General features: G+C 49.1%; 1 protein-coding gene across 1 annotated transcript in view; it reads left to right on the forward strand.

The window, feature by feature from the left end:
* LOC142570697 (neprilysin-2-like) overlaps positions 1-26,678 on the forward strand; it is a 58,665-nt gene that overhangs the window by 15,312 nt on the left and 16,675 nt on the right. The window contains exon 5 of the mRNA XM_075679045.1: positions 26,016-26,194. Coding sequence (XP_075535160.1) covers positions 26,016-26,194 — 179 coding nt within the window. The remainder of the gene's footprint in view (positions 1-26,015; positions 26,195-26,678) is intronic.

Genomic DNA, 26,678 nt, shown 5'->3' on the forward strand with positions numbered 1-26,678 from the left:
GCCATATCTTGACAATCAGCGCTTGGGAACAGTTAAATAATCAGAACGGAATAAGCTTGGACGTTGGTGATTCGTCGTTATACGAAATAGCGCGGTAACAACAAAGGACGGTTCGAGACAGGACCAGCGCCGACTTTCATCTGTTTTATTGCGAATCCTGAGCATATATAAGCACCTATCTGAAACTGCGAATCGAAAGAAAGGACGTAGAGGAAGGAAAACTACCACGTGCCGTCTACGCACGGGCAGGGTGACACGATCCTGCTTCGTCTCTAGCGGCTTTTCTCGTTTGAAGATTAAAATGGCGCGGGTATATATATGCTGAGGAGTCTCAATAAAATCTTAGTTGAAAGTCGGCGCTTCCCCTGTCTCGACGTGCCCTTTGTTCTTACCGCACGATGTATTTTGTATAACGGCGAATTATCAGACAATGTGCACTTATGAACGCTGTGTCGGTCCCATATATACTGGGCTCTTGGGAGTTAACCTAGGTAAAACACATCACAACCTGTTTCCTCGGTAGAAAAGCACCGTATCAAACTACACTTAACCATGCAGGTCAAGTTCTAGAATTGTGTTTATTGGTCAGGTTTCTAAGTTTGGCGTTTCTGCACCTGACTGCCTCTTTGATGATTGCTCCGCGTGTATACATATTACTTTCTAAATTGAATAATATCACTTACACTTGTTGCTGAGGGAGTTGGTTGTTCACTACGACATAGCTATTCGCGGCACAAAGAAAGGAAGACAAAGGAAGGAGGGAGTACAAAAAACATGGCAGTAAACTTCAAATTCATTATTCTGAGAGCGACGTAAAAAATTACAACAAATGCACATGTGTAAAATGGTTGCGTCTAAAATTGCTAGCAATATTTGAAAGAGCTCCAGCTAATTACTCCAAAAAATAGCGGTCTCGGACAGCTCTGTAAAACGCTCCACCAAAAGATGGAGGGCCTGAAGTGGGAAATGAGCACCTCTGTCCAATAACGACGCTACTCTGCTGCAACGCCATAAGCTTACCAATCTTACCCATCACCTTAAAAAGAGTCGCAAACAGATCTGGTTTGCCTGTAGTCTCGGTGCCACAAAAACTGGCTGGACTGTATACGCGCATCAGCCGCTTTGAAAAGAACCTCGAATGCCAGAAGAAGCATGCCAGGCCTGATGTCAAATGCTCGACAAGCGTACATGAAATGCCAATATAATGTCAGTAAAACTCAGTCGCGCAAACTGGACACTGTCTCAGTGACTGAGCATGAACTATATTTAAAGATCAAAGGCGATGCGCGCTTACCTGCGCATTGTATTAACTGCAAATGTGAGCCACAGCTTTGTGAAATCAAGATACTTGGCAGCGGTGCTGGAACGTTGGTACGGGAGTTGTCGGAGCCATTTCATATCAAGTAAAGAAAGCCAGGAGTTGCAGTCTCAATAATTATGTTTGTCCTTGTTGGAATCATATGCAGCTGTCTGACGCGTGGTTGTGAATCTTCGACGTGACCATCGCACGCATGCGCATTTGTTACTTTTTTGACACTGCTCTCAGGAAAAAGCAGTTTCAGTTCAGCACCCGGTATGTTTCTTACTTCTCCCTCATTCCTGAGTCTTCGTTTCCTTGTAGCACTGATGTGCACACCTGAACAGTATCACTTTAGCGCGCATGTTAGTTGTTACATGTGTATGTACCGACCGCGGTAGCTCAATAGCTATGGCCTCCTGCGGCTAAACATGAGGTCCAAGCTTCTATCCCAGGTCGTGTCGGTCACATGTATATTGCAGCAAAACGCAAACCCTTCCCTCTACATAGATTAACGTGCTCGATAAAACTCAATTGCCCACAAATTTTTTGCGGTCAGCCTCCCGGATTAACCAATTATTTCCTTGGGAAATTAAACTGCATATTTTTATTCGGATTTTATGTCAGGCCTACACGTGCACTTGCCTTTTGTCAAGGAGTTTTAGTTGAGATCTGTTGCCGGTAATAAACAGCATCACCAATGTGCCTTATAGTGCACGCGCATGAAGTAACATGTTTTTTTTTTTCATTTGACATAAGTGGGAATAGTTCGGCCATGGGCAAAATTGTCTTTGACCTCCTCGATGAAGTGAAACTCAAGGCTGGTGTATTATAGGTATCCCAACAAGTGCTACTGCTGAGCCACAAAAACAATTCTGCTGGGAACATAGAGATGCAGACATCCTCTCGATGTTAGACTTGGAAGGAAAGGGGGGAAGAGAAAGCAGGCGATGCGTTTCTGTGGTGTGGGTGCGTTCACAACACGCCTCGTTTATATGTATATATATATATATATATATATATATATATATATATATATATATATATATATATATATATATATATATATATATATATATATATATATATATAGTTATAAGAGGCCACCAAACAAAGACACCAAGGACAACACCGGCGAAAATACTTGTATTTACTAATTTAAGCAAATAAATTATAAACTAATCCAGTTGAAAGTAGACGAAAAAACAACTTGCCGCAGGTGGGGAGCAATCCCACGTCTTCGCATTACGCGTGCGATGCTCTACCAATTGAGCTGCCGCGGCGCCGTCTTCCGATCGACTTTCTCGGGTATTTATGTGTTACTACAGAACTAGCCCGGGGAGGCTTAGCGAGTGCCACCACTCACAAACCTTGGCGGCGGATGTAGAACATCCTTTCTGCCGCAGGCGTCACGAGTACGTGATCTTTTTCGGTGAAGGCAACTGCTCATTAAACCCACATGTGCTACCTGAAGGCATCAATGTTTCCGGATTCGAGAGCCTCGCTATGTAATGAACAAGATAAAATGGGGTTAACCAAAGAGCCCAATTTTTTAAATTGTATTCTAAGAAGCCAAGAAAGGAAGACACCAAGGACCACACAGGGTAAATAACTTGTACTGACTTCAAGTAGTACGTGGTTTATTTAGGCCGGCCAGCTATGGTGCCGCAGCCGCTCCGATCGAGCGCGCAAAAGGATTCTATTCTCGCGCTACACGCACGTGAACCGTCTTTTTCACCGGATATTTAGGCGATTGTCGCACCCCTATAGGGCCTCCTTACTAATGCGGAGTGGAATTGATATATGCGCAAAAGCCAGGCGCATAGAAAGAAGAGAGACTGCAAGACTATATGCATGAGTGGCCATCCATAGCGTCTGTTAAAACGCCCAGGTAAAGTCGGTGTTGCAGCGAAGGGCAGGTATACCTCTCTGATTGTGCCGGCGAAGGGTGTCTAGATACAGGGCACATTAGACAGTGTTAGTTTAGCGTTTGCAGCCGAACGTAAAAGCAGCACGTGCATAAATAAATAACGTCATCCTCACTGCGCATGCTCGGAAAGTTATTCGATTTCTGCGGTTTACGCGCGCTATGATAACGTACGCTATTTGGCGAGTTTAACGTCCGTAATGTTTACGGAGGCTAAGAAATAGCGTTGTCGAATATAGTGGCATCCATCGCGTAAATTCTCGTGGTGGATACGCTCTAACTCGCGTTGATCGCCAGTGACTATTGTAAAGAGCTTTCGCTTTCCCTAAACTCACATGAAAGATTAGTTATGAGCGCATAGCGCGCCCATTTTCTGAGATACTTCGGCGATTCTGGAGCCCATACACCTTACGAGACGCGACCACGTGGCAACAGCGGAATGGTCGCTAATGGACCGTCTGGGCTTGGATAGGTTTGGCACGAGGCACCAGACGGCCCCCTGTTTTATAACGTTTTCCTTACGTTCGTGTTTCCGTAAGGTAAACTAAAAGACTTGAAAGGACACGCACCATAACGTCCCGAAAAGGTGTTTACGTTTAACGTGCGTAAGGCGACAGACGCTATTCTCAAACTGTCTAGTGTCTTTTACGTTAAGGACGTCGTCTTACGTTGTTGTCGTCTGCGCGTCCAGTGCCGTCGCCATTTCAGGTGTGGGTACGCTTGTGCAGAGCGGCGTATTGTGACTTCCAGCAAGACCTTGATCACCAGATGGCGTGGTCAGACCAGCTGCTGCTAGTTTGGCGCATAATTTGCCTGACCTTTCGTCAGCTTGGCGCGGAAAGGAGATGCTGTCGTCGTTTGTAGTGTCTGGTTCACACAATCTGAGAGAGATGCACCAGGCAGTATTGTTAGCGCAGTTTGGGAGGAAAGCGGAGTAACACTCATGCCGCAGTGCGAAATCGCGAACTGGCGTAGGTTCTCGTAGATGCCCGGGCCTGGTAGAAGTCGGAGCTCTGAAATAAGTCTGTCTGGCAGCTCACTCCTTGGAGAAGTGATTCTCGAGCTGCAGAAACCAGATGACAGAGCTGCTCCTCAAGAATTTCGGTAGGCCACGCATCCTCGGATTGTGCGAGCACAGAACATCGGAAGGCTCGCCTGCTGCTGCGTGTGGCGAGATCTCGAATGCTGATAACATCAGACTTGCGGTGGTTGCAGAAGGTCTCTCGAATGTTGTGCTTGTGTCGTCAGCGTGCCTGCAAGAGTGAAGTTGGCCCCTAGTGAAGCTGGCAGGAGGGCCGCTGAATCAATAATTATTGAGGTGGCCCCGAATGGAAAGCGGACAGCTTCCGGGAACGTGCAAGAAACCAGACCGGTGGGCCGTACAAAAGCTGAGAGCACTTGCATTTCGTCCAATAGAGTTCCCTGGAAAGAGTTGTCGCGCTGCTGCCTTTGAGATGGGGAGGAGGCTCACGGACGGAGTAGAGGTATGATGCTGCAGCCAGCGCGTGCTGACGATCGTTACGGCGCACACAGGCGATGTGGGACAAGATGCGGAACGATGCGACGGTTCAAATGACAAGAGCTGTTGTGACGGAGGACCGCTCGGGGGAGACTGAGCACTTGAGCTGACGTAGACAACAAGGACGGCTGCCCGCATGTCTTTGCAGAAGTCGCGGCCAGGGCTTGGCAGACACAGCCTGGAACGCAGCCGGAGCCTGGAACCTTGTTAATATCGAAGTGGCAGTCCAGCTGGACCAACCAGATCTGCTGTATGTCGATATAGAATTCCCGGACATTCTATAACCGCGGGATTTCTGCCGGACTACGTGAGACCACTTCACTCTCGCCTTGGTCCAAACGTCATGGCCTTGGGTGACGCTGGCATGGCTGGGATCGGTCGTTCGGTGTCACCAATTTGCGGGAGGCGGCGCGAAGAGGTAGCCGCTGTAGCCACAGTTTATTTAGGCCAGCCAGCCATGGTGCCGCTGGATAAATGGAGCGGCTGATACTGCGTCCACTAAGGTCGACCGCGCCAGCGTATTCCATTCCCGCGCTTCGGTCATGTGAGCCGTCATCTTCACCGGCTCTGGAAGTGATAGTCGCGCACCTACACTCTATTTGCATTTTTTATGGCTTACACAGAGCATATTTTTAAATTGTGATGTCGAATTTGACTTCGTCATAACACTTTGACTTTGTCACAATTCAAAGGGCTAATTTTAATAATGTCATAAATCACCCAACGCGTGTAACAGCCACAACATGAACTCTGGGCTTAATGGTAACAAATCATGCTACAACTCCCCATTCTGGTTGTATAGCCGTGGATGTAAAGTGTCACCTACGTGTATTTTTAAAAGGTAAAAAAACTATTTCCTGATGCTTTTTTTTTTAAATCAAGGTGCCAGATAATTTCCAATAGACCACTTGAAACATTTAGGGGTGGCATTGCATCTGTAGATTGGAGTCCAGTTTACGAACAATGTACGCCTGAAAACGGATACGAAGAATTTCTTCTGCGACAAAGTTTATTGTCGTTCACAACATTGTGGAATTAACGCTAGGTATCCCAAGGCACTGCAAGGGCTGTCCGTAGCACGGGGCTCGCTCGCGATCACGGCACGGTCTTCCGTCTTCCTCTTCAGTCGGCACATACAAAGGGGCGCATCTGGTTCTTTACAATGCCCCGGGAGCTAAGCGTAGCCATCATGGCGACTAAGAACGCGGAGAAGATGAGCGGGTAATAATAAGGTTTCAGGAGGTTGACATGTACTTTCTCTCGCCCACGACGGCGCAGGTCTGGTGACACTGTCAGCGGCTCGACGACGTAGTTGACCGGTGAAGTGGCCTCGATGATACGGTATGGACCTTCATAACGCGCCAGGAGTTTAGAAGAAAGGCCAGGAGTGTGAGCTGGTATCCAAAGCCGCATCAGCGAACCAGGAGCAAAGTCATGCGGTGGTTAATGAGTACGGTCATGTCTTGCGTTTTGACGTTCGTGAGTCTCAATAGTCAGAGCACGTGCCAGCTGACGGCAATCTTCAGCATATTTGACGACTTCGGAACGCGGAGTATACTCTGTAGTGTCAGGTTGGTGTGGCAGTATGGTGTTTCGGCCACCCCGCCGTCCACAAGTTGCGCGCCGAGCAGCGGTTATGAGAGCGATCGCAACAACCCGGTGAAACATTCACCTATTATATCGAGGAGGTTCTCGACCTGTGCAAACGTGGGAATGCTTCTATGCCCGAAAATGAGAAATTGAAGCACATTTTGAAGGGCACCGCCGATGACATTTTTCAAATGTTGATCGCCAAGAGTCCGCGCACCGTAGCAGAGCTCATAAACTTGTACCAAAGCTACGACGCGTTGAGGAGGCAGCGCGATTTGACCAGGCACACCTCAGTGGCTGACAAGGCCCTCTCTTCCATGACCGTCTTCCCTGATCGCTCCCCCCTGCTCACACAAATCCAAGCTGTCGTGCGGGAGCGAATTGCACGTCAGCTTTCTCTACTGCCCTTCGCTGAGCTACCCCAACAGCAGCCGCTGCCGTCACAACCTCCTACACAGCTCGCCCCTACGCTCCGGCGGGTTATTGAAGAGCAAGTTGCTGAAGCTATGCAGCATCAGCGCCGCGCCACCTACTTACGCATCGGTCGCAGCGCAGCCTCCTCGTCAACCACTCGTTACGCTACATCCACTGCCGCTACCACCCGTTCGTCATCCCGTTCATCGACCTGCTCCCGCGTTTGCTAATCCTTGGCGTACACAAGACAACAGGCCCATATGATATGCCTGCGGTATTCCCGGCCATGTTGCACGACTCTGCCGCCGCCGCATGCTGCACTCTGATGGGTTGGTGCAGTCGCCTCCCTACGCGGACGTGCAACCTTTTCAAGAAACTTATTTTAGTAGGCAGTCGAACAGGCCACCAGCCGAGAGCTCGGTCCTTACACGTCGTTCGCCTTCTCCGCGTCGCCGCTCGTTATCCCCCTTGCGTCGGCGCCCTTCACCCATGCAAGAGGAAAACTAAGCACCGAAGTTGAGGAGGCAAGAACTGCGACGCCATCGATCTGTACAAGTCCTTCATAGTGGCCTTCGAGCGTTGTCGACCTTACTGTTGACGGCGTCCCTACCGTTGCGCTAATTGATACTGGAGCAGCCGTGTCTGTCCTTAACGAACGCCTCTCTCACGCCTTACGAAAAGTTACGACGCCACTTTCTGGGTTTTCTCGTCGCACAGCAAGCGCCCAGCCACTTCAGCCTTCAGCAGCATGCACAGCTAGAGTTGTTATTCAGGGCGTTCTCTATATTGTGGAGCTTGTGGTTTCTTAGTCCTGCTCTCACGACGCGATAGTTGGGTGGGACGTTCTTTCGCGAAATAACGCCGTCATCAGTTGTGCACATGCTGAAGTCGAATTCTTCACCTGCTTGCACAGTTCCGTTCTTCTTTTGATATCGGTCAGCCTACTCTGGGTCGCACATCAACCGTCAGCCACCACATCGACACTGGCTCCAACGCGCCATTGTGGCAGCGCCCGTACCGCGTGTCCGCCAAGGAACGTCAGGTGATAAGTGAGCACGTGGACGACATGATTCAGCGCGGCGTCATTCGACCCTAGAATATGCTTAGACTTTCGAATATGATGCCCGTGGGCATCACCGGTGGTTCTCGTCACAAAAAAAGATGGTTCTATTCGGTTCTGCGTCGATTATCGCCGTCTTAATAAGATAACGCGAAAAGACGTCTACCCTCTACCCCGCATTGACGACGCTCTGGACAGCTTGCAAGGAGCTGAATTTTTTTCTTCGTTGGATTTACGTTCGGGCTACTGGCAGGTCCCGATGTCAGCAGTTGATCGCCCTAAAACTGCATTTATTACTCCGGATGGTTTATACTAATTTAATGTGATGCCATTTGACCTATGCAATGCGCCTGCTACGTTTGAACGAATGATGGACAATATCTTGCGCGGTCTAAAATGGAGCACGTGTATGTGCTACCTCGACGACATCGTTGTGTTCGCCCCTGATTTCAACACGCATCTTCTTCGCCTTAGGCAAGTGTTGACGTGCTTGACCAACGCAGGCCTGCAAATGAACCTGAAAAAGTGCCAGTTCGCCTTGCGCAAGCTCATGATTCTAGATTATGTCGTATCACAAGACGGCATTTGCCCCGACCCATCAAAACTTCGCGCTGCGACAGAGTTTCCGAAACCTAAGACACTCAAAGAACTCTGCGCCTTCATCGGCCTCTGTTCTTACTTCACACGCTTTGTTCGCAATTTTGCCTCAATTATATTGACACCTGTACTTATCTTTATCGGGCAACCACGTTTCGCCGCCTAACAAATGTAATCGCACAGCGTGGGACGCGCCTGCATGTATCCGAAGTTTCTAGAAAGTTATCGATGCTTCTATCCGCTGTCTGTTGTCGCCGAATCTTATGTTATCTGATTTCATCACCTGACGCGAATGGTGTAGAACTTTGTGGAAGGCACGCGGGTCCGAACGATTAGTCTGGAACATTCGACGACTGCTCTATAAAAGCCGACGCGCTTGACCCGCTGATCAAATTTTCGACCATAACCGACCGTGTTCGCCGCTATCGTTGTGCTATAAGTGTAGCCTGTTTCTGTGGGCACAGGTTCGCCCAATAAAAGTTAGTTTTGTCTTTCACAGTATTACTACTGTGTTCTTTAACATTACCACCACGTGACATCTGGTGGAAGTGCTTGTGCGTTCATGTAGCGAAAGCCTCCGCAAAGCCGCGATCCAAGCCCGAAGCCCGAGGATAAAACCAACATCGCCCAAGACCAGCGTGCTAGCCGCCGACTGCAAGGACTGCCCCCGGAGCACGGACTTCTACCTGAGACGAGCGGGAAGATTTCCACCACTTATTCCACTACAATGGCATCCCCAGCGTCCCCCGTCGTGCTGCAGCAGCCCAGGGAGCCCCCGACGTTCCGCGGTTCCACATTCGAGGACCCGGAAACCTGGCTTGAGATGTATGAGAGGGTCGCTGCATTTAACAGCTGGAACAGCGACGACAAACTGCGACATGTCTTCTTCGCATTGGAAGACGCTGCCAGGACGTGGTTCGAGAACAGAGAAGCCACCTTAACGACCTGGGACGTTTTCCGAAGCGGCTTCCTGCAGACATTCACAAGCGTCGTACGCCGAGAACGAGCCCAAGCACTACTAGAAACCATAGTGAAGCTGCCTAATGAGACCACCGCGATTTTTACAGAAGAAATGAGCCGTTTGTTCCGCCACGCCGACCCGCATATGGCCGAGGAGAAGAAAGTCCGCCTACTGATGCGTGGTATAAAGCAGGAACTTTTCGCCGGAATGGTAAGAAGCCCACCGAAGACCGTGGAAGAGTTTCTTCGTGAGGCAACGAACATTGAGAAGACACTCGAGATCCGAAACCGGCAATTCGATCGCCGCACGAACTCTACAAACTACGCCGGGGTTCAATCACTGGCTACCGACGATCTACGCGAGACTATCAGAGCGGTCGTACGGGAGGAGCTGCAGAAGTTCCACCCAAGGACGCAGTCCCAAGTGGATCCAATCGCTGAAATCGTCAAAGAAGAGGTTCAGCGATCGCTTGGAGTCCCTGAGGTGCAACCACGATCACCGCAACTTCAGCCGGAAGCGATGACCTGCACCACCGTCGCCCGCCGCCAAGGCCCCCCTCCGCGACAGCGCCATGGCCCTTTAACGCCGCAACTCCGTCGTCCACCGCCGCCGCCGCCGCCAGCACGCCCACCCGTCGCCCAGCGCAGCTACGCAAGGAAGACGGACATTTGGCAAGCCCCCGACCACCGCCCGCTCTGCTACCACTGCGGCGAAGCCGGTCATGTGTCCGCCGATGCCCATACCGCGACCTGGGATTCCGAGGGTTCGCCATCGATGCACCGCGCCCTCGGGAAGGTGAACGCCCTCGTGACATCTTAGACTACCTCACCGTTACTCAGTGGAGCCCTCCACGACCGTCCCGTTCGCCATCACCAGGCCGGTACCTGTCGCCGCAGCGCCGACCATACACTGGCCCAGCCCGGGGCCGGTCGGCGAGCCCATATCGGGAAAACTAAAAGCAGCAACTGATGGAGGTGCGGTTGCTGTTCGTCGAACTGAGGAAGATCCTCCGCCGCCGACGAAGACGACAAAGAGACCATCTCGACGACATAACGACACGCCGCCGTCCCGACGAAGTCAGGAAGCCAAGACTACACCGACGAACGACGACTTGACCACGCGACGTTCCAGCTTCAGTTCAACACGACGCAGCCGTGATCCGACGCCAAGACCTAATTGCAATGCCAGACAAAGAACCACCGACCTCGACGTGCTTCTCGACGGCCACGCAGTCACCGCTTTAGTGGACACAGGAGCCGGTTACTCCGTCATGAGTGGACCCGTCATGAGTTACTCCGTCATGAGTTGAAGGATGGTGGACATGTTGTTCTAGAGAAACTGGCCACCCTGTATACGCAATGCCTCATGACCTCGAGAGTACCGGAATCTTGGAAGAACGCTAACATAATCCTAATCCATAAGAAAGGGGACGCCAAAGACTTGAAAAATTATAGACCGATCAGCTTACTGTCCGTTGCCTACAAAGTATTTACTAAGGTAATTGCAAATAGAATCAGGAACACCTTAGACTTCTGTCAACCAAAGGACCAGGCAGGATTCCGTAAAGGCTACTCAACAATAGACCATATTCACACTATCAATCAAGTGATAGAGAAATGTGCAGAATATAACCAACCCTTGTATATAGCTTTCATTGATTACGAGAAAGCGTTTGATTCAGTCGAAACCTCAGCAGTCATGGAGGCGTTACGGAATCAGGGTGTAGATGAGCCATATGTAAAAATACTAGAAGATATCTATAGCGGCTCCACAGCCACCGTAGTCCTCCATAAAGCAAGCAACAAAATCTCAATAAAGAAAGGCGTCAGGCAGGGAGATACGATATCTCCAATGCTATTCACAGCGTGTTTACAGGAGGTATTCAAAGACCTGGAATGGGAAGAATTGGGGATAAAAGTTAATGGAGAATACCTTAGTAACTTGCGATTCGCTGATGATATTGCCTTGCTTAGTAACTCAGGGGACCAATTGCAATGCATGCTCACTGACCTGGAGAGGCAAAGCAGAAGAGTGGGTCTAAAAATTAATATGCAGAAAACTAAAGTAATGCTTAACAGTCTCGGGAGAGAACAGCAATTTACAATAGGCAGCGAGGCACTGGAAGTCGTAAGGGAATACATCTACTTAGGGCAGGTAGTGACGGCGGATCCGGATCATGAGACGGAAATAATCAGAAGAATAAGAATGGGCTGGAGTGCGTTTGGCAGGCATTCCCAAATCATGAACAGCAGGTTGCCGTTATCCCTCAAGAGAAAAGTATATAATAGCTGTGTCTTACCAGTACTCACCTACGGGGCAGAAACCTGGAGGCTTACAAAAAGGGTTCTACTCAAATTGAGGACGACACAACGAGCTATGGAAAGAAGAATGATAGGTGTAACGTTAAGGGATAAGAAAAGAGCAGATTGGGTGAGGGAACAAACGCGAGTTAATGACATCTTAGTTGAAATCAAGAAAAAGAAATGGGCTTGGGCAGGACATGTAATGAGGAGGGAAGATAACCGATGGTCATTAAGGGTTACGGACTGGATCCCAAGGGAAGGGAAGCGTAGCAGGGGGCGGCAGAAAGTTAGGTGGGCGGATGAGATTAAGAAGTTTGCAGGGACGGCATGGCCACAATTAGTACATGACCGGGGTTGTTGGAGAAGTATGGGAGAGGCCTTTGCCCTGCAGTGGGCGTAACCAGGCTGATGATGATGATGATGATGATGAGTGGACCCATCGCCGCGCAGTTGAAGAAAGTTAAAACTGCATGGGAAGGCCCTCAAATTCGGACCGCTGGAGGACACCTCATCACGCCGACTGGAATCTGCACGTCAAAAATAACCATTCATGAACGGACTTACCCTGCCACCTTCGTTATCCTCCAACAGTGTTCACGAGACGTCATTATCGGTATGGACTTCCTGGACCAACACGGCGCAATCATCAACCTGAAGTCGAAGTCAATAACGCTGTCGGAAGATAAAGCGATGCCGCCGGAGAGCCCTCGTAGTCACCGCGCCTTGAGTGTGCTCGGAGATCAAGTGAGCAGCCCGCCTCGCTCCAGCATTGTTATTTCGGTGGGCACCGAAACACCCGCTGACTTAGAAGGCGTCATTGAAGGCGACCAACGTCTACTGCTAGACCGTGAAATTCGCGTCGCAAGAGCGATCGCTGGATTGCATGGAGGGAAAACCGAAGAGTTGCTGACAAACTTCAGCCGGGAGTTCAACCACATCAACAAGGGCACGACGATCGCGTACATCGAGGAAATTCTGGAAACCAGTGACGCGTTTGTCCTCTCGGATTCCGCCGCATCTACCCCGACGACAGTGGTTCCCGAACCAGACTACGACATTAATCCAAGTCTCCCCGTGATGAAGCAACAGCAGCTCAGAAATCTGCTCCGACGATACAAAGGCTGCCTTTCGACGTCATCGAGGATTGGACAAACACCAGTCGCCAAGCATCGCATAATCCCCGAGGAGTGCGCTCGAAAACTCCGCCAGAGTCCTTACCGAGTTTCGCAGCGAGAACGTAAAGCTATAAGAGAGCAAGTCGACGAAATGCTGCGCGACGACATCATCCAGCCGTCGAAAAGCCCGTGGGCATCCCCTGTTGCCCTGGTGAAGGAAAAGGACGGAAGCCTACGTTTCTGCGTCGATTATCGTCGTGTGAACAAGATCACGAAGAAGGACGTATATCCCCTCCCACGGATAGACGACGCATTGGATCGGCTCTGCAACGCTAAAGACTTCTCGTCGATGGACCTGAAGTCTGGCTCATGGCAAATAGAAGTAGACGAAAGAGATCGCGAAAAGACCGCTTTCATCACCCCAGACGGCCTCTACGAGTTCAAGGTTATGCCATTTGGACTGTGCTCGGCGCCTGCAACGTTCCAACGTGTGATGGACACGGCTTTAGCCGGATTGAACTGACAGACCTGTCTCGTTTACTTGGATGACGTCGTTGTCTTCGCCGGAAATTTCGACGATCACCTTAGGCGGCTTTCAACAGTACTAGAGGCCATCAAGTCATCAGGGCTTACTCTGAAGCCAGAAAAGTGCCGTTTCGCTTACGATGAGCTTCTGTTCTTAGGCCACGTCATCAGCAAGTCTGGAATCCGCCCCGACCCGCAGAAGGCAGTGCGCAGATTTCTTGGCATGTGTGCCTACTACAGGCGATTTGTCAAGGACTTTTCACGCATCGCTGAGCCGCTGACAAAGCTAACTAAATGTGACGTCGAGTTCAAGTGGGAAACGCCGCAGGCCGACGCATTTCAAGAACTCAAACGACGCATGCAGTCGCCGCCCGTACTTGCGCGCTTCGACGAGCACGCCGATACCGAAATACACACTGACGCCAGTAGCCTAGGCCTCGGTGCCGTCCTAGTCCAGAGAAAAGATGGACATGAACACGTGATTGCTTACGCTAGCCGGTCGTTGTCAAAAGCGGAAGGCAATTATTCTACAACCAAAAAGGAATGCCTCGCCATCGTTTGGGCTACAGCGAAATTTCGCCCTTACCTCTATGGCAGGCCATTCAAAGTGGTCAGCGACCATCACGCGTTGTGTTGGCTAGCTAACTTAAAGGACCCTTCAGGACGCCTGGCACGGTGGAGCCTCGGACTGTAAGAATACGACATCACCGTAACATACAAGTCCGGGCGAAAACACTCAGATGCCGATTGCCTATCACGCGCGCCCATTGACCCGCCGCCGCAAGATGACGAGGTTGACGACGCCTTCCATGGCATAATAAGCGCGGAAGAATTCGTCGAACAACAACGAGGGGACTCGGAGCTAAAAGCCTTAGTCGAGTATTTGGAAGGGCAAACCGACGTTGTCTCTAAGGCATTTAAGCGTGGATTATCTTCGTTGACGCTTCAAAACCACCTACTCGTGAAGAGGAACTTCTCACCAGTCCGCGGCAACTACCTTCTTGTTCCGTCGGCGCTGCGTCCAGAAGTACTGCGCGCCCTACATGACGATCTGACCGCTGGGCACCTCGGTGTCTCCCGGACGCTATCGAGGATACAAGAAAGGTATTACTGGCCGCGCCTAACCGCAGATGTCGCCCGTTACGTCAAGACATGCCGAGACTGTCAGCGACGCAAGACACCACCGACAAGGTCAGCGGGATTGCTACAGCCGATCAAGCCTCGTTATCGACCTTTTCAGCAGATCGGGATGGACTTTTAGGACCGTTTCCGACATTAACTTCCGGAAATAAGTGGATCGTCGTGGCGACGGACTATCTCACTCGCTTCGCTGAGACTAAAGCTCTACCGAAAGGCAGCGCAGCCGAAGTGGCGAAATTTTTCGTCGAGAACATCCTGCTGCGACATGGTGCTCCAGAAGTCGTCATCACCGACAGAGGAGCGGCTTTTACAGCAGAGCTCACGCAAGCCATTCTGCAATACAGCCAGATAAGTAACAGGAAGACAACTGCCTACCATCCGCAGGCGAATGGTCTCACGGAGCGCCTGAACAAGACCCTCGCCGACATGCTAGCAATGTACATCGACGTTGAACACAAGACCTGGGATGCGGTCCTGCCGTACGTAACATTCGCTTACAACACGGCGGTGCCAGAAACAACACAGATCACGCCATTTAAGCTGGTTTACGGCAGGAAAGCGACGACGACGCTCAACGCCATGCTGCCGCACGTCACTGACGAGAAAAATCTTGACGTCACTACCTATCTTCAGCGCGCCGAAGAAGCCCGACAGCTCGCCCGCCTGCAAATGAAGAACCAGCAGAGGACCGACAGCCGACACTACAACCTCCGACGACGCTTGGTGGAGTACCAGCCTGGTGACCGTGTTTGAGTTTGGACCCCTATACGCTGACGAGGACTGAGCCAGAAGCTTTTGCGTCGCTATTTCGGGCCGTACAAGATCATCCGACGTACTGGCGCACTGGACTATGAGGTCGTGCCAGACGGCATGTCGCCATCACAGCGGCGCCGCTCACGACCTGAAATAGTCCACGTTGTGCGACTCAAGCCGTACTACTAGCGTTAATGAACTTTGGGGCTTCGCGTAACTGACCTTTGGACTGTTTCTTTTCGTTGTTTTGTTACTTATGTTTAATAAGTGTCCTTTTGTGTTTCGCTCTCTTATATTTGTAGCATCGGGACGATGCTTTTTAAGAGGGGTGTATTGACACGTGTACTTATCTTCATCGGGCAACCACGTTTCGCCGCCTAACAAATGTAATCGCACAGCGTGGGACGCGCCTGCTTGTATCCGAAGTTTCTGGAAAGTTATCGATGCTTCTATCCGCTGTCTGTTGTCACTGAACCTTATGTTGATTTCATCACCTGACGCGAATGGTCTAGAACTTTGTGGAAGGCACGCGGGTCCGAACGATTAGTCTGGAACATTCGACGACTGCTCTATAAAAGCCGACGCGTTTACCAGCTGATCAAATTTTTGACGATCGCCGACCATGCTCGCCGCTATCGTTGTGCTATAAGTGTAGCCTGTTTTTGTGGGCACAGGTTCGCCCAATAAAAGTTAGTTTTGTCTTTCACAGTATTGCTACTGTGTTCTTCAACGTTACCACCATGTGACAATATCACCTTTGACACAACTCGTAAGTGGCGCCAACGACCTAGCCTCCTGGTTTCCTGCTTGCGACACTGCGTTCGTGACCTTACGCAGTCTCCTGACGTCTCCGCCTATACTGCGACACTACGACCCCACCGCCCCAAATGAAGTGCATACCGATGCCAGTGGTATTGGCCTTGGCGCTGTCCTTGCGCAGCGCAAGCCTGGCTACTCCGAGTACGTCGTTGCTTACGCCAGTCGTGCGCTGACCAAAGCGGAACGCAATTTTAGCGTCACAGAAAATGAATGCTTGGCCATCGTTTGGGCACTCGGCAAGTTTAGCCCTCATTTATATGGCAGGCCTTTCCATGTCGTTACTGACCATCACGCCCTTTGTAGGTTATCCTCTTTAAAAGACCCGTCTGGACGCCTTGCCCGCTGGGCTCTGCGCATTCAAGAATATGATGTGCACGTCATCTACCGCTCAGGTCGCAAGCACACTGATGCTGACGCTCTGGGCCCCTCTCCGCTGACACGGCCTCCCTCTCCACCATTGAGGCGGTATCCTCGGTCGACATCGCCGCCTGCGCATCGGAACAGCGCAAAGATCGTTGGGTGGCCTCTCTTCTTGATCTCCTTTCTGGCTCGCCTGCATCTCCCAGCTCCCGCTCCCTGCGTCGCCAGGCTGCCCACTTTGCTGTCCTGGATAACCTCTTGTATCGACGCAACTACCAGCCCGATGGTCGGAAGTGGCTCCTGATTATCCCTAAGACTTTGCGTTCCGACATGTGCGCGTCTTTCCATACTAACCCACAATGTGCACACGCAGGCATTTTGACGACGTATGACCGCATGCGGCAACGTTACTACTGGCGAGGAATGTTTACTTTTATCCAAAAGTTTGTCCGCTCGTGCCCGCAATGCCAACGCCGGAAATCTCCGCCTCATCCAGCCCACGGTTTATTACAGCCGCTTCCGTGCCCTGCTCGTGCTTTCGACCGTGTGGGAATTGACCTGTACGGGCAGCTACCACTAACACCCGGTGGCAAACGATGGATTATTGTCGCAGTTGATCACCTTACACGCTATGCTGAAACCGCTGCTCTACCTGCAGCAACCGCCAGTGACGTTGCAGCCTTTCTGCTCCATCGTTTCATTCTTCGTCAGCGTCCACCTCGGGAGCAAAAACACATGGCATAGAGGCCGTGTGTTCTGTCGCACGTGGTTGAAGCACTTCTTGCTCAATGCCGCATAGTTCACCGGACCACCACGGCGTACCATCCTCAAACCAACGGGCTTACGGAGCGTTTCAATCGCACCCTAGGTGATATGCTCGCCATATACGTTTCATCGGAGCATACAAACTGGGACATCTTCCTCCCATTTGTCACGTACGCATATATTACGGCTACACAGAGTACTACAGGATTTTCTCCATACTTTCTTCTCTACGGTCGCTATCCTTCCCATACCATCGATACGGTTTTGCCGTATACACCAGACGCATCAGAGTGTGCTCCCGTTTCAGCCGTCACCTGATACGCCGAAGAATGCCCTCAATTAGCCCGAACCGACCAACAACGACAAAAAGCCAATCGTGATGGCGACGTTACGAATCCGAAGTTCGCTACCGGCACACTTGTCTTGTTGTCTGTACCTGCTATTACGCCTGGACTTTCGACAAAACTTCTCTCGCAGTATGATGGACCATACCGCAACGTCGAACGCACCTCTCCGGTCAACTATATCATAGAGCCGCTTACACCGACATCCGACAAGCGCCGCCGTGGACGGGATGTTGTTCACGTTCACCGCCTGAAACAATTCTATGACCCGTTCGTCTCCACCTCGTAAGTCGCCAGAATGGCTGCGCTTTTGCACCGGGGGTAATTCTAATGAGGAAGAAGAGCACAAGCACAAGGCCAGCCAGATCGTCTGTTCCGTGCCTGCAGTGGAACCAGTGGGCCAGCCGGATCGCCAGTGTTTAGCACGAGCGTGAGCCGTTCGGGCTACCAGCTATTCCTGCGCTGCGTGACCTTCCTTCTCGATTACGAACAGACGCTACCAACTGAACCGTTCAAACACTCCATTACACATTATATTTTTTCGTATATTCTGCAATGATACAGACGTACGCCCTCCCATTAATCAAAATAATTACTAGAAGCACTAACTGGAATATTAAGGTTCGTCCTCACGTCAGGCTTGCCGATAAATTGAATGCCTGGGACATGGAAAGGTGAACAGTGAATAGACTTAATATGCCCCTTCTCTCACTCATGACATTCAGGGGCATGCAAACAGTGTTCCACGGTTTCATTATTTCCAGTATAACTGTATAAATGCAATTCAAAACCCGTATGTGTCATTCTTATCAATCCAAATGACCACCAGCAGCAATTGCCATTGCATTATTTTGCCCGTACCAACAAGATCGTCAAAGGATGACACGATCTATTCGCCTAATATTCGCCTAACCTTAACTGGGAACCTCATATTTCGACCATGTGTCAAAAAGCCATAGGCAAACTTACCTTTTTAAAAAGGAGACTGCGTGCAGCACCACCACACCTCAAACTAAACGCGTACAAAACACTAATAAGACCATGCCTAGAATACGCTGATCTAATCTGGAGCCCTCATCAAAAATGCCTTATAAATAAAATAGCCCCCGCAGGGGCGTCTGCGTGAGCAGACGTTTGGTGTGTTGCGACACCACGTACCCGAGCACACGAGGGTTGGACCCTCCCGCGTGTAGCCGTGCGCGGCTTAGCCGTGTCCGGGGAAAGGGGGATCCTGGGGGTTGAGCCGATGCCGGGTGTTCGGACCTTTAAGGCCCCCCCGCGGAGGCAACACACCTCTTTGGCCTCTGCTTCACGTAGACGGCACCCCCGGACTGACCCACCCGGGGGAAATCGGTAGTTGCCTTTTCCTGTCTCTCTCTCCTTCGACCCTTCGTCTTTCTCTCACTTTCCAGCTTTCCGGTCTTCTTCTCATTTCTGAATTTCTGATCCTTCTGGCAGCTAGGGTTAACCTTGTGTGAAATAACCAAGCTCGGTTATATCATATTTGGTTATAGTGGTTGTGTACAGCTGGCGATGGCAGGCCTCGTTTATTTACAAGGCCTGTCACGTCCCCTTGTTGGGCTCCATGGTGGGTGGCTGACACCACTGCCGAAATTACTCCAATTTTTATGGCTTCTTCTTTCCCCAGGCTTCCTGATCGCCCTCTCACAAAAAGAGGGCGCACCGAAGAATGTTTCAACTTCTTTAATAAGCCCATTGAAATTTTTCCACGTTTCCACGTGATTCACAGCGAAATCCCCGACAAGACAGTAAGAACTGTATCACCTTTCGTTGTCGCGAAATGCCTAACTGAGACCCTAGGTGCAGGATACAAAGTCACGAAAATGGCCAGTGGTGACATTCTCCTTGAAGTCCGTGATAAAGCTCAGCATGAAAATCTGCAAAAGCTCATCTCGCTTGGCGACACCCAAATCTCTGTAAGTCCTCATCGTTGATTGAATAGTACACGAGGGGTAGTATCAGATCAGGACCTGCTGGAACTGACTGAGACAGAGCTCCTAGAAGGCTGGAAAGAGCAACACGTTACGAATGTACAGCGAATTAAGATCCGACGTGACGACAAAGAAATTCCGACAAAACACCTGATACTTACCTTTTGTACGAGCACACTCCCTGAACAAATCGAAACCGGCTACATGAAAATAAATGTAAGACCATACATTCCAAACCCCCGACGCTGTTTTAAGTGCCAAAGATTCGGTCACGGCTCTCAGAGCTGCAGGGGCCGTACCACCTGTGCAAAGTGCGCATCACATGAGCACCCTGCAGATAATTGCAATCATCCACCCCACTGTGCAAATTGTGACGGTGAACACCCGGCATACTCTCGCTCTTGTCCCTTATGGAAAAAAGAAAAAGAAATTATCACGCTCAAAGTAAAAGAAAATATTTCCTTCAAAGAAGCTAGAAAACGCCTCTCGTTTGTGGGGCCTTCTTTCTCCGACGTGGCACGGCAGGGGGCAGTGCCACAACGGTTCTCGGCGGCCGTTAGGACCACGCAAAGTGGACCGACGGTCGCGCCATTCGCCGCCACTGCGGGATCAGCTAGTGCTGTTCCGCAACCCAGCAAGAGCCAGCAGTCCACCGGACCTGCGGGCTCCACGACTTCTAGGGCCTCTGTTCGCACAGAGAAGCCCGAAACACCCGCGAACGTACACCGCGAGCGGGCATCCAGCGCCTCTATGGAGGCGATGGATACATCAAGTGTATCGGCGTCTCGGACGCTGAAGGATCGGCGAAGCTCTCAGGAGCTGCCCAAAAAAAGCAAATCTCGCATCACAGGGCCTGGCAAGGTTCCTGTGGGATAACATAGTTTTCCTCTCTTGAACACACATCACCATACACTTTCACTATGGATACACAAATATTATATTGGAATGTCAGGGGTCTTCTTCACAATCTAGATGATGTCAAGGAACTCCTACATAAACATAATCCAAAGGTGCTGTGTGTTCAAGAGACTCATCTGAAAAGCACACAAACAAACTTTCTTCGTAACTACTCCATCTTCAGAAAAGACTGTGACGAGGCTAACGCGTCGTGCGGTGGCGTAGCAATTGTCGTAGACAAGTCTATAGCTTGTCATCATGTAGCCCTACAGACACCCCTCGAAGCAGTATCAGTGCGAGGAGTTCTTTTTAATAAGTTGGTTACTGTTTGCTCCATTTACATACCCCCAAACTATCACCTTCACAAAACAGACTTCTACAACCTCATAAATCAGCTTCCGGAACCCTACGTACTCGTAGGTGATTTTAATGCCCACAACACCCTTTGGGGAGATTCCCGTTGTGACGCGAGAGGTCGGCTGATAGAAGATTTTCTTTTGACATCCGGTGCATCCCTATTTAATAAGGAGCCGACTTATTACAGTGTGCATCACAACACATACTCATCTATAGACTTAGCAATTGGTACTGCTAGTCTTCTGTCTCACCTGAAATGGGATGTCATCAAGAATCCTTTTGGAAGTGATCACTTCCCAGTCACTCTAAACTTAACAACACAGTATGATTCTCCGCCGCATGTCCCTCGATGGAAATTAGCCTCAGCCGATTGGAAAAGTTTTCAAGAATGTACTTATTTACCGCGGGACTTTTTAGAATACTATACTATAGATGATGCCGTATCATATTTTACTCATTTTATTATCGACGCAGCGCAAAAGTGTATACCACAAACAAATGGTCTTTCATCCAAAAGACGTGTCCCGTGGTGGAACGAAGATTGCAAAGAAGCGCGAAAGAGGCAGAATAGGGCATGGGGCAGGCTTCGTCGATCACCAAATGCGGAGAATCTAATTGAATTCAAGAAGGCAAAATCACAGGGCAGGAGAACACGACGACATGCTAAGCGAGAAAGCTGGGAAAGGTACATATGTAGGATAAATTCGTACAAGGATGAGGGTAAGGTATGGAACAGGGTAAACAGTATAAAGGGCAGGGAAACACAACCGCTTCCTTTAGTAAACGCTCAAGGCGACACCATGAGAGATCAGGCAGACTCGCTGGGCAAGCATTTTCAAAATATTTCTAGTGCATCACACTATGCGCCAACTTTCCTAAAATTTAAGGAACGCATAGAGCGAGAGCGCCTTGAACGAAAATGCGCAGCAGATGAACCTTATAACTGTCCGTTTAGTCTCGCTGAACTGAAGGCTGCTCTCAGTTCCTGTGGCAACTCAGCACCAGGTGGTGACCGCATAATGTATGCAATGATCAGGAATATGCATCCAGAAACATTGAACACACTTCTGTCTCTATAGAACACCATGTGGGTATCTGGGCATATTCCATCCTCATGGAAAGAAGCGATTGTCATCCCAATTCATAAGCAAGGCAAAGACCCCGCATTAGCCAGTAGTTATAGGCCAATAGCACTAACGAGCTACATGTGTAAATTATATGAAAAAATGGTTAATCGGCGTCTAATCTATTTCCTCGAAAGCAACCGTCTACTTGATCCCCTTCAATGTGGCTTCAGGTAGGGTAGGTCAACAATAGACCACCTTGTTCGCATTGAGGCAGATATTAGAGAGGCTTACATACACAAACAATTTTTTCTCTCTGTATTTCTGGAGTTGGAGAAGGCCTATGACACAACATGGCGATTCGGAATCCTGCGAGACCTATCTGCGATGGGCGTACGTGGCAACATGCTAAATATGATAGAAAACTATTTGACTAACCGCACGTTCCGTGTTAGAGTGGGCAATGCCCTGTCCAGGCTATACACTCAAGAGACTGGTGTGCCACAAGGAGGCGTGCTTAGCTGCACCCTCTTCATTGTGAAAATGAATTCCCTCCACAAAGTCATTCCATCCTCAATGTTTTATTCAATATATGTTGATGATGTGCAATTAGGATTTAAGTCTTGTAACCTTGCTGTCTGCGAGCGCCAAGTCCAACTAGGACTGAACAAGGTCTCAACGTGGGCAAACGAAAATGGCTTCAAGCTAAACCCCCTCAAAAGCTCCTGTGTACTTTTTTCTAGAAAGAGAGGCTTGATACAAGATCCTGATATTATGCTGCATGGACAACACATACCACTCAACATTGAACATAAATTTTTAGGCATAATACTCGACTCAAAACTAACCTTCATTCCTCATATCAAGTATTTGAAAGCTAAGTGCCTCAAAACAATGAACATCCTGAAAATACTGTCACATACAACATGGGGAAGCGACAGGAAATGCCTCATGAACCTCTACAGGAGCCTTGTACGATCGCGCTTAGACTACGGTGCCGTTGTGTATCACTCAGCTACACCCAGTGCTCTGAAGATGCTGGACCCTGTGCATCATCTTGGTATCCGCCTCGCCACCGGCGCCTTTAGGACGAGTCCGATTCAAAGCCTCTATGTCGAATCGAATGAATGGTCGCTCGATCTGCAGCGGTCATATTCTACATTTAATTATTTTCTGAAAGTACATGCTAACAAAAACCATCCTTGTTATCCCACCATAAACGATATGACCTCTGCAACACTCTTTCATAACAAACCTACAGCCAGAGAGCCATTCTCGATCCGTGTGACAAAGCTGAGCGAGGAGATGGATGTTCCTATCCGTGAAAATAGTCTAATGGCTTCGGCCAAGCCGTTTCCACCGTGGTTGTGGCGAATCATTGACTGTGACACGTCATTTGTGGAGGTAACGAAGCACGCTCCAGAGGCGCACATTCATATGCATTTTCTGGAATTACAATTTAAATACCCTTGTCCAGAGTATTACACAGATGCGTCTAAATCACATGCTGGCGTGTCATACGCAGCCGTCGGCCCATCCTTTTCCGAGTCCGATGTTCTGCACCCTCAAACAAGCATCTTTACAGCAGAGGCGTATGCACTGTGGTCGGCTGCGAAACACATTAAACAGTTAAAATTACATAAGGCGGTCATATACACAGACTCATTAAGCGTTGTGAAAACATTGATGTCATGCTTCAACCACACAAATCCAGTAATTGCAGATCTTTTCTCTCTCCTCTGTACCATTTATGCCTCTGGCCAACATGTAACGATATGCTGGGTGCCTGGACACAGAGGTATTGAAGGTAACGTCTTGGCAGACCGAATTGCTACCTCCTTAGACACAAAAGCTTCCAACATGTCCGCAGCCGTTCCGGTCTCAGACCTAAAGCCATACTTACGGAAAAAACTCAGAACCTACTGGCAGCATAAATGGGACTCTGAAACAAATAATAAACTCCACACAGTTAAGCCACATTTAGGATACTGGCCATCACTGACCAAGTCCAGACGAAGTGATGTCCTATTCTGTCGTCTCAGAATAGGGCACACTTGCGGTACACATAAGTTTCTGTTGAGTGGCGGTGAACGTCCAATATGTAGTAGATGTGGGGAGACACTCAGTGTTCAGCATGTCTTCCTAGAATACCGCGAAACACTAGTCGAGAGGAAAAAACACTTCCCTTTAGCATACAGTCAGTGTATACCACTTCACCTGGCACTGTTTCTAGGCAGAGAACCGCTATTTCACATGCAATCTACCTTAGCCTATTTAAACGACGTTGATACGCTGCACGTTTTCTGTACAAGAAATTCGTAACACGGCCTCTTGCGAGAAGCCACTGTTGCGAAGTGAACCTTTGCTCTAGCACATGCCTCCAGGCCCTTGTACTCAAGGGATCAACTGAGGCTGTTGTGCTATTCGTCAACAACAATCACCTTTCCATTTTTATTCATGTAATACTATTACACCATTCTTGTACATCCCATACTTATAGCATACCCTACTTCAGCCATTCTCATACTTTTATTGCTTGACTATTTTATGCAACTTATAGCTCTTAGTTTTAGGCCTCTCTACTGCCACATCACATCAGCCATTAGTTCATTCAGTACTCGTTACCACTGCCTTGGCGCTCTTTGGCCACATTTGGCCCTTGCGCCAATAAACACTACATATCATCAATAAAATAGAACGCATACAAAAATTAGCAATTAGGTTTGTATATTCGGACTACAAAAGGCAGTCCAGTGTCTCGGGTCTGCTAGCAAGGGCTAACCTAAAACCCCTCTCGCAGAGAAGAGCAATTTCGCGACTAAAATTCATCTATCAATTATACCATGGTCATTTCCAAATAGCACGTTCTCATTACCTCCAAGATCCTCCAAAACGTTCAACCAGACTTAATCACTCCAAAACGATCTATCTTCCCCGAAGTCGCGTTAATGTTCACACGCATTCCCTCTTTCCGTCAGCCATTTCCCAGTGGAACAAGTTAACTAACGATATTGTGTGTTGCAATAACATCGACTCTTTTATTAACTGCATTCAGTGTATTGACTTGTCATCGTGATTTTTTTTTTGATTGCGTCTCTGTACCACTCCTGCACGGGCCGTGAAGGGCCTGCAGTACATTCAAATAAAAAAAAAAATAAACAATACAGTGTCAAGCGTAGTGGAAGCCGGCAGACAATAAGTTAACTACCACGAATAACAACAAGAAAGATATCGTTAATGCGTGAACTAACGTTCTTGGGTGCCCATACGTTGCGTATCACGCTGCCTAAACAAGACAGAAACATCTGTCCGTTTAGTCTGATGCAGAATCATTCACGGCTAAGTATATGAGAAGCAAACGTCGCATGTGTTGATCAGGCGTGCGTAAAAGATGTTGTTCAATTAATCACATATATGCGTATTCCAAGAAATGCACGTGATAAGGTATAGCTCCTGTGTTGTTGTCTTTGCCCTTTTATGGCACCATCAGAGTTAGCTGGTTTGATTTCTACAGCTTGCATCGAAATGCACCCGTGGTATTTGTAACATTACGTCACCATTGTTGCTGCGTCAACTTTTTTACCACATGGTTCTGGCTTTGTAAGATGGAATGGGTGCGCTCAAGCAATTCTCTTTTTTACAAACTTGACGGCGGATTGATCCAGAGCGGACGGGGACGCCGTGCAACAGGAAGGAAGTGGTAGGGGGGGCGGAGGGCAGGGAGTTGGCGAGGTTTCATGGTGTCTTGCGCTTTGAAGCACCGACGACTTAGTGTGCACGCTGGTACAGCAGACTCGCATTCTTCCTTTTTCAGTTATGGGCATAAGTATGTCCAAGGTAGAGTTTGCATTTATTAACTTCGTAGTCATCACCTCAATTATTACCTATATGCATAACTTTACACTACGATATTAAGGCAGGTTAGATTTTACCGAAACAGATAATAGCATTCTCATAAATCAACCGTTATCCAATGTTGCAGAGCAGAGTGCCTAATATTCGCATTGTTTCTTTAGTGACCCCTAATTGCATGTAACCGTTCAGATGGCTGAGATTTTTTTCCTGTTTCGTGCCCTCACAACAGATACGCTCTTGACATACTTGAGAATTAAAATTTTGACTATAGTTTCGCAAAGTCTTAGCCGGTGGGTCGTACATCCAATCTCCACAACAGAAACAACAATATTCCCGTATTTTGTTTATGCGTCCTCTGGTGAGCGAAGTTATCATTGTTGCCATTAAATATTTCACTGCAGGCACTGAACATTGTGGTTGACGCACTGACACGTTGCGAGCTGTTTCTGATGGAGCACAAGGGGGCATGGCACACTTACCGTGATGGTATCGTGGACAAGTATGAGCTACAGGATCTCCAGCGCCGATACATGCCCGGTCTCAGCGTGGACCGATGGGTGAACGCGATTAACACGCAATGGTAAGCGTGGCTACTACGCAAATTTTCGCAAGTGCTTGATTTAGGTTACAGAGCCACAGATTTTCAATTATTCTTGAGACACCAACTACGGCATTTATCATAATCCTATCAAGGATGTGCGACTTCAAACCACAGCATTGTTTTTTTTTCTGAAGTGTTGGCATCGGGTACTGAAACATACTGATATTTCCATGTCGGAATGCAACGCATAGCCTGTAGTTTCTCACTAATATATTTTGCTAACATTCTTTTCAGCTATGGGTCTACAGGAGCCTGGCTCTCAAACAATATAAAGAAAGAAATTTACGGCACTGCATTCATTCCAGCTCGCCCACGTGTCAGGGATTTTGGAAGTTAAGAAATAATGTTTTCTCTAGCAGCGGAGCACTGTCGCTGTACACACCACAATACTTCTTGAAAATGAATCCCTCGGTTTTGAGCCGGTATGAAAGCTCAGGCTCTAAGCTAAAGTACTCACGCAAAC

Source organism: Dermacentor variabilis, chromosome 2, assembly GCF_050947875.1.
Source record: "Dermacentor variabilis isolate Ectoservices chromosome 2, ASM5094787v1, whole genome shotgun sequence".
In the NCBI taxonomy this organism is placed as follows: domain Eukaryota; kingdom Metazoa; phylum Arthropoda; class Arachnida; order Ixodida; family Ixodidae; genus Dermacentor; species Dermacentor variabilis.